Source organism: Triticum dicoccoides, chromosome 2A, assembly GCF_002162155.2.
Source record: "Triticum dicoccoides isolate Atlit2015 ecotype Zavitan chromosome 2A, WEW_v2.0, whole genome shotgun sequence".
Classification (NCBI taxonomy): Eukaryota; Viridiplantae; Streptophyta; class Magnoliopsida; order Poales; family Poaceae; genus Triticum; species Triticum dicoccoides.
This window is the reverse complement of record NC_041382.1, coordinates 690,507,594-690,516,461: the sequence shown is the minus strand read 5'-3', so window position 1 is coordinate 690,516,461 and position 8,868 is coordinate 690,507,594. Positions and strand designations below refer to the sequence as shown.

At 41.3% G+C, this 8,868-nt stretch overlaps 1 protein-coding gene across 1 annotated transcript; it reads right to left on the bottom strand.

Annotated features, from left to right (window-relative positions):
* Positions 1-1,215: 1,215 nt before the first annotated feature.
* Positions 1,216-7,285, bottom strand: LOC119358118 (probable plastid-lipid-associated protein 12, chloroplastic). Its single transcript, XM_037624813.1, has 12 exons — positions 7,242-7,285; positions 6,044-6,440; positions 5,869-5,922; positions 5,207-5,281; positions 4,949-5,068; positions 3,609-3,800; positions 3,341-3,424; positions 3,175-3,264; positions 2,417-2,476; positions 2,243-2,322; positions 1,563-1,673; positions 1,216-1,426 (listed from the first exon to the last, which is right to left on the bottom strand). Exons 1-12 carry the CDS (start codon positions 7,283-7,285, stop codon positions 1,348-1,350), a joined length of 1,386 nt encoding a protein of 461 aa, XP_037480710.1. The 3' UTR covers positions 1,216-1,347.
* Between the last annotated feature and the right edge of the window lie 1,583 nt (positions 7,286-8,868).

Here is an 8,868-nt window from a genome sequence, read left to right as displayed (position 1 = left end):
AATGCAGCGATGTAACACATTTCGCCAAAATTAAAAGTGGTGGAATCGAACTCACGACCGACCGAATGGAAATTTCGAATGCAATTATTTTGTAAAACATTCGTTGATCAATTGCCGGTCATCAAGAATATACTGGCTTCGTAAGAATTGGGTGCGAGACGGAAATTTAAGTTCATCCAAATGTTTATATTATGTTTGGCAAAAAGTGCAGTTTGAGGACCAAGTAGGCATCATGGTGATTCTTCAGGTGGTCACGGACAATTTCGAGGGCAAATGTTTGGGACTCTCAATTCTCGAGGGACACATGAAAGATGGCAAACTTCAATCTACAAAAGACAAATTCCTGAAGCAATTAGTGAATTGGATGAAGAAGTATCTTTCTAGAGCGATTGAGGAGAGTTTGATTAAATCTGTCATTTAGGCCTTGCCAACTTATGTGATAGGGACTTTTAGATTTCCCGCTGCTTTATCCGACGACTTGTCTCATTTGATTAGGGACTAGTAGTGGGGGAGAAGGAGAAAAGCACAAAAGGTACTCATGGGGAAAAAACTATCAAGCCAAAAGGGCATGGAGGCATGGGTTTTCGTGACTCACATTTATTAATGTGGCTCTTTTGGCAATACAGGCTTGACACCTCCTAGTGAATCCCATACCTTTTTATGCTAGACTACTAAGAGATAATATTATCCTAATGATCATTTATTGGACAATCCTTTTCCTCTATTTTTTTCACTGTTGTGGCAAGTAAATCATGCATGGTTTGGAATTATTGAAAAAAGAGTCATGTGGAGAGTGTATGTGGAAAGAATGTCAATATTTGCTGAACAATTGGCTGCCAAGAAAGTCTGGACTAAAAAATTCTAGCAAGAGAGATAGATGAAGGATTAAGTGGGTGTAACATGTTCCTCTCCGGGACAAAGAGTTGGGATGAGGATATGGTTAGACATATTTTTTACCCTCGTGATGCTATACCTATAAGAGTCTTTGTGAGTGTATGCAAATGGTGGAATTCTTCATATTATTTTTGGAGGCTTTTTACCAAGGGGTAAAATGGGGAACTGGGGGGAGGTATTTTTGGTGGATGCGGATTGAGGAATGTCATAACAAGATTTATATATGGTGGAGGTCTTGGCATTCTTCAAACATCATGACTAGCAGAGAAAAAGATTCCTAGCTAAAAGCATAAATCCAGGGGAAATGATAATTACGGAAAATAAAAAATGGGTGTATCACATAATGATTTGAGAAATCTCTTATATTACATTAAAATACAGTTATTTCATCAATATAAGTACTGTCTTATATACAACAATTTCTACAGCAATAAGCTCAAGCAATTTGGCCATTTATGTTTTATTTACAATGCGTAAATGAACAAGCTTGTGCTGGTTGAGGCTAGATATTCTTATCTTATTGTCAATGTACCTGAAAGGAAATTCATAGGTGTCAGGACAAGAATTAATTATCAAATATGTCGAGCCAACAATGACCACCAACAAATTGGTCAGTCCATAACTCTTATCTTTTAAGTCAAAAAAGGGAAATGGGAGTCGAGTCTTACAAGATCTCCATGACAAATTCTCCTCCGGTTTCTAAAGGAAACTGTACGCCACCAACTTGAGTAACGCCTTCATTCATGGACACGCTGAAGGTATTGTTGTTCCCAGTTTTGCTGCAAGTTCAACACAACATACTTAGCACAAAAATATAAGTGTACCTTTTGTAGTAGTGTTGAAGTGGAGGTGTATAAATCAGGATCACAAGGGAACTCCAAGAGAGGAACAGAAAAAAATCTGTGTGACCCGAATTTTGATACATGTCCATAATGGATAGTAACAGACTGCTGTATGAAGCTTGTGCGGCAACAGCGTATTGATGTATGAAAGTAGTCATGAAGTGAGTCAATGTCCCGATGGTTTAAACATCTATTAAGTCATTTGTATGTACCATTCTTATAGTCTTTACGCAGCACATGTAACATCACCTCTCCTGCATGTGACCATGTGTACAGAATATTGTACTGTACAGTCAATGCATGTTCGCATTTCCTTCTGGCATTAAGGAAATATATTACCGTTTTATTTGATTTTGTCAACATATTAGTTTTAAGAGTTGTACATCACATGTACTGACGGAATGGAGTAAAGATACTCACACTATATTTGCTTCATTATCGTTGACGATTGAAACGATCCGAGAGAGGAAATACACATAAACATATATGCAGTTCTTCAAACTTACCATATGTTGCCTCTTGCACTGAGGCTGACACCTGGAAAGGGGTTCACCAAATTCTTCAGTTGCCCATCTTCCTTTATGGTCTGAATGAATAGTTGATTCGCGTCAAGTACCAAGAAACACACGAGAGTATCATATCATCTTTTTCCTCGGCTTTTCTGAAGTTCTGTAGCTTACCTGGAAATCCTTGAGACCGGCAGATGCAACAGATGACCAGCTTCCACCTCCACTCTCACTCTGCACATACAACTAAATATATGAAAGGGAAAACACATCCTACAAGCAGTGGAAGTTACCCCTACCCCTCATATGCCATCTCTAAAGTATAGTATATATTCTCCTGTATCATTTTGAAAATACTTAATTACTTATGCGATTACATGGAAAATTGCACGGGAGTCAGATAGTTTTGAACCCATTTTCTTAAAACCTTCGTATTTTTACACAGAAAAGAGTTAGTCTCTGAACCATTAGATTGCATTCAGGACAGCCAAAAAAATTGTGAATAACAGGAGTCATGACTACCAAGTCAGTTGCATTCGTCAAACATAAATATGCATTAGCTCTCAGGCCCTTCAAAAAATACAGAAAAGCATCCACCTTCTTTGACTCTAGCGAGAATCATAACTTCAATCTCGGTCTGATACCCGTACAATTTTTTATGTTCTTTTATAAGGGTGGCTGGGAAGAACCCTAGTGTAAATAGATTTACACAGAAATCATAACAAACTGTACAATATGATTACTGGAAAAGAAGATAGAGAAAAATGATGTTACTCATAAGTGTCTGGGAGTGCTTTGTTATATTTTGATTTCCATAGTCAACTAATCAATCATAATAAAATCATGACCAACAAGAAATCAAGCTCTACAGAAAAGAAATGGCATGCATAGAAATCTCAAATCGCTGTTGTAATGCTTATGTAAAGGTTGACCTCTGAAGCCCATAACAGTTGCCATTCTCCCGCTAGGGTATTCATATCAACCACAACCCCTTTTCTGCTTGAAGTAAGATCATCTATAGCCTGGCCAACAAGCATATTGTACAAATGAATACCTCATGTTACTGCTATAACGGACGTCCAAGATATAATAACACACCTCTTTTACTCCGGTTCCTGCAGATATAGCTGACAACAACATTTGCCTTGGGTCTGCACTTTTCTGGAGAACAAATGTGGTTCCCTGCACTACATGTTGTTTTGGAAAGCTAATAAAATACAAGGAGGTCTGGAAAAACCGCATATTTTATGGAGAAGTGCTTTACATATACTCCACCATGGGTTCAACAAAACTGAGAGAATAATTATGCAATTCAAAACCCTAAATCCATGGCTGCAACGTTACATGCAGACAATGTATTACATACCTTGTTTCCCCTTGAAATGCGTATGTTCCCACTACGAGATAAGTATGTAGTGTCAAGCCAACCCTTTGCTTCATCCCCAAGAAGCCTGAATGGCACCGGATATGGAACCTTAAATGGCAAGAACTTGAAAGCGAATGCTGCTCGGTCAAAACGGAAGAGAATGCGCTTCCCATCGTTTATAGTCGCTTCTGCCTGATATTTTGTTTAACAAACCTCATTGCAAAATCATGTAGAACATCCTTAAAGCACTATAGATGTACCACTTAGCAGTAGCATAAGTAAGAGCATATATCCTCCTTGAATATAATCAACAGTTCCAGACTACTAGTTTAGGTATCCATATTTAAGGGAGCAGAAGCCATCTCTTCCCAACATTCTACATTTTTACTATGGCAATAGATCAATTAAACACTCAGTGAGTCTTCAACATTTCCAATAATAAAAAAATACATATTAATTCAGCAGTAATCTTCTATCCGCCAAGTCTTATGAAAGAACCACACTAAGAAAAATGAACGATATTTATGTGTTTGGCTCTACTACCGGCTTTGTAATGTACTAACGAGGACATGACCACCGTAGATAGAACCACTACTACCTCTACTTCCACTTGCTGGTCAAAAGAAGGTTCAAGCACAAGTTAAGACCAAGAATCTAAGTTCAAAAGAGGAATCAATGTCAAGACCAAGAAGAAAATGACGATCATGTCACTCAAGATGAAGACAGTGCATGAAGACAATGTGTTGCTTGGTGACTTATATTATAAAATGAAGCCTCTCCATGAAGGTAAAAAAGAATTCTTGGGCACAGAGTAATCCAGTTGTCAAAGTCTACTCCACCGAATCAATATCATGGTTTTCATCGAAAGATCAGGACACCCATAATGGTATCATGTATTATACAACGTGTTTCAGTATAGCGCTACCGTATCCCCTCCGGTCTATCCTAAAACACTGTTATTAGCAAAAAAATCAGATGATCAAGTGAATTTATATTTATTAATTTTGTTGTTTAGCTCCTGATAATATTGGTCCTCATATTAATTCCAGCGTTGTATTTACTCTGTGCAGGAAATACCCATGCACTTCCCTCTAGCATGACATTGAAGCTTACTTTACATATATTATTATATAATTCTTCTACAACCCGATGAGTTTCTATATAGAACCAGACTCTGGAAGACACAATTAGACACTGAGGGCAGCAATAAATGAAGCAGCAGAATTTGGGGCAAGACTATCACGAGCATATTTATGGTTGAATAGGAAACATCAAAATACACAAAGCTTCCCTATACATTTGAAGCTAAGGCGACATTGAGTTATCGACAGAGCAGTTACCTGTACTGCCAGTTCACCAACTGTTTCTGAAAACTTGACAACGTTGACCACCCTTGGATCATCTGTTCTAAGGTAAACTTCCTGAAAGACGCTGAAAGAGTCAACTCCAACGAATGTCCTCTGCATCAAATGTGAATTGAGAACAAATTTAGTCACTTTTACAGGTGTGAACAATCCAACAGCTGAATACGTAATGCATAGATAAAATGCAAAATGGAACATATAGTTGCTCACATGAGCATGCTAGTTTTATTCTACCTGAATGGGGGATGCCGTCCCTGGTCTTGTAGTGAATATGAGCTTCCAACTACCTTCAATTAAACTTGAAGAGGTCTGCATATAAACCATAAATGCTAAGCAGCAACCTTTGTTTTCTAATATATTTTTCTAGAAAATTTACAGCAGTCAAATACATGCATGCTAATGGAGGTATTCATTGTTTGTAGTTTCTCTAATAGTCACCTCGATAAATGCTAAGAACAATGTAATACTTCATTCACCATACTTCATCTTCGGTTATAGATGCATTTCAGTTCTTGACACACTGGATGAATGAATTTGTTTCCTTGGTAACCATGCTACAGTCAAAAGTGACAAGTAAACTTAAACGGAGGAAGAACATCTTCTGAACTGGTACAATTAATTAGTTAAACATGATTGGATCATTTGATTTTATTTTTTCTAGAATAATGAAAATTGTTGATGGCAATTCACTTCATGGCACAATATGCATATCTTCAGTTGTGCCCATTTAAAGATCAAAGTATTTCGAGACAAATATGCACATGCTGCCGACAAATGATGGTTATTTTTTGTCCTTTTTTGTAAAACACAAATATACACTTCCATGAGTTCATCAGGTAACTCAATACCTACCTTCAAGCACAAATCATACAGAAAAAAAGCACAAGGCCACCTACCGGATCGGGCACACCTTCCAGCGCCTCCAGAGTCTGCACTGCGCTTTCCACCTCCTGCACATGCGGATCACCACGCTTGCATCAGTAACACTAACATTTCAACAAGCACATGGCGCGCGGCTGCGCAGAACACGCGTGTGCTCAAGTCTCAAAGGCAAGTGGGCTGGCTCCTTGCCTGGAGCTGGCGCGGCGCGACTGCACGGCCACGGCCCTGTACGCCGACGAGGGCCTCCAGCAGTGCCTCCTCCGGCTCAGTGTACGACACCTCCCCGGCCGCCACCGCGAGCAGCGGGGCTCCGCGGCGCCAAAGGCGAGGCCGTCTCCGCGAGCGCCGCCCGTAGGAGGTGCTGGAGAGAGGGGGAGAGGGGGAAGAAGGCGGCGCGTAAGAAGGAGGGAGCTTGAGGAGGCCTGTAGGCGCTGCTAATGCGGCGGCCATGGCGCCCGGTAGAAGAAGAACGGGGGCGCGTCGTTTGTTTGTGGCTTGCGTTCGCGCCTCCCGGGTGTAGTGCGCCGGTGTTGGATGGGCAATCGATCTGCTGGACCAGCAGTTGGGCGCCACGTGGACGGGATGGCTGCCACGGCCGTTATTTACACGGACGCTGCTCTACCTTCTCCGTGTACATGCTCCCATCGGTACTCTCCACCGCTCAATTTTCATCCAACGCTTGTGTGAGTCCTTCAGTACATCACTTTTTCCTTCTTGAAAAGGACAACTCTTAACACTTAACTAAAAAGAAAACATGAAAAAAAAAAGCGAAATTTTCAAGCGTGGTGGAGAAGGGTTTTCGGGAAATTTTCATACGCAATGGAGAGATGAGTTTTGGCTTACTATGTTTGCACACAAACAGTCTCACATGCCGGTGATATAATAAGCCGACGACGTTGCTGCCTTCGATGAGCGACACAACGGAGGCAACATTGGTTTCTAGTGTGACATGCCGGACCAACCATACGTGTGAGGGAGGCGAACATAATATTTACTTCAGTTTTATTGGTTGGCTAACCATGCCATATTTTTGTCAGTTGAGTGTAATTAATGATAAGATGCAGCTCTCGGGCGATTGCTCGGATTGGATCGACACATCAACAACTATCGAAAATGTAACATGTGGTTTTCCACGTCCACATGATCGATAAAAATTCCAATTATGAAGGTGTTGCCTTTTCTACCCCCACCCCCTCTCGCCCTTAACTGTCGTCATCTTTGTTGTATACTCTTGGAACCACCTTACTCCTCTCCAAATCATCACCCTAATCATTGCTTGACTTCCTTCCCCACTAATGTCGACTATATCACGATGACGGTCATTGGTGTAGTTTGTACGACAACGTGCATCATAGAGATGGGCGGTGATTTTGTTCGGAAGTGATACCTAGAAGCCGAGTCCACTGCTTTCTTCACAACCTGGAAGGCCATAGGCGACAACAACCAACGTTTCATCTTGACCGTTGGATGTGATGTGACCACTGGCGGAGCTATTTCTATTGCTGCAGGGGCCATGCCCCCCCCCCCAGTCCATGAACTTTTTCTAAAGAAACTCTATTTTGGGTGGCACAAATTGTATTTCGTCATTTGCCCCCTCTGCTCTTCCTCGCTAGCTCCGCCACTGGACGTGACCACGTCGTTCAAGATCCAAAGGGTAGAAGGGGATTCTAACATGCATGATCAATACCCTTACATGGCCCTCAGTTCACAATTGGAGAGCCTTTTCTGCATGGGGACCCGTCCAACACGAACGCAAAATGTTGGTGTGCAGTTCGCGGCTGATGGATCCACTCACTCATTTACATCTCAATGACAAAGAGTGGGAGATGATCACCCTCGATGGTATTGTGAGGAAGATCGTCGAAGAGGCGAAGCGTTGACGGTTGCAATTTCATGGAGGGTACCACTTTAGCTTCGAAATTGCTTTACGGATGACACTGGCCGCACGAACATGAAAGTGGAACATTGCCGTGTCGAGCATGCCGACGCTGGCTCAATCATGCAAGCGGAAGCTTCTTGACGAGGCGGACGTCCAGACTTGCTCCATTGCCTTGGAAGACATGCGGGCGAGCCCCGCCCACCTGGAATGCAGATATTATTGGAAACCGATAACTGCCACACGTGTGGTGGGAGCAACACCCGTCCACACATCGTGTGTGGTGTGAGCAGAAGACAGCCTGCACGTGTCATGTGTGGGCGAATATTAAAACCGCCCACACGTGTGGCAGGAGGAACACCCTACCACAGACCCCTGTATCAACATACATGTTTCGTGCGGGATCGAACCCAGACCGAATGATTTCCTGTTGGCACAACATGACGCTGGCAACGAAAAAAGCACATGCAGCCCAGTTACCTATTGCTTCACTAAAACAAGCCAAAAAACAGCACCATGAACATCTGTTTATAAAAATTAAAAACAATACAGTTGCCGTATAGTGCATACATGCCAACAAAAACAATTTGACTTGTGTCAGATTTTTTTTGCCATGGCAACAAGTTTGCAAAGTGTACATGGAAAAGTATTGTACAAAATGATATATATACATATATATGTAATGCCATGGCGCAACAAGTTTGATAGAGTTGTTGTATACGAATGATTTCTATTAAAATTGCTGTTATTGATCTGGTTATGAAAAATATGGTCTAAAAGTATTGGAATTACCATGGTCTAAGCAGTAAACAATGCCAACGCAAAAACTGCATATTGATTATACCCAAGGAAAAAAATTGGTTGAAAATTTGCCATGACATCTCTACTGCTATATGATGGCAAATTGTATGAATTTGCCATGGAAAATATTGTTGTTTCCCAAGCTAAAAACATGGCAAGTTTTGCAGCGGGGATGCATATCAACTTGCCATCACATAAAAATTCAAACAAATGCCATGTTTTCAAAAAACAAAACAAAAAAATCATGGTCGTCATCATGGAGGACGACCTCCTGGTCGGCATCTTAGTCGACGTCTAGGCCGGGGGAGGAGTTACATTGCCATTGTCAAATGGAAAG

Excerpts from the sequence above, each read along its gene's own strand:
- LOC119358118 (XM_037624813.1), bottom strand. The coding sequence starts at position 7,285 with ATGGCCTTCCAGGTTGTGAAGAAAGCAGTGGACTCGGCTTCTAG. Across the intron at positions 5,069-5,206 it reads GGACGGCATCCCCCATTCAG|AGGACATTCGTTGGAGTTGA; the intron begins GTAGAATAAAAC and ends CATTTGATGCAG. Across the intron at positions 3,425-3,608 it reads GCATTTCAAGGGGAAACAAG|GGAACCACATTTGTTCTCCA; the intron begins GTATGTAATACA and ends CATGTAGTGCAG.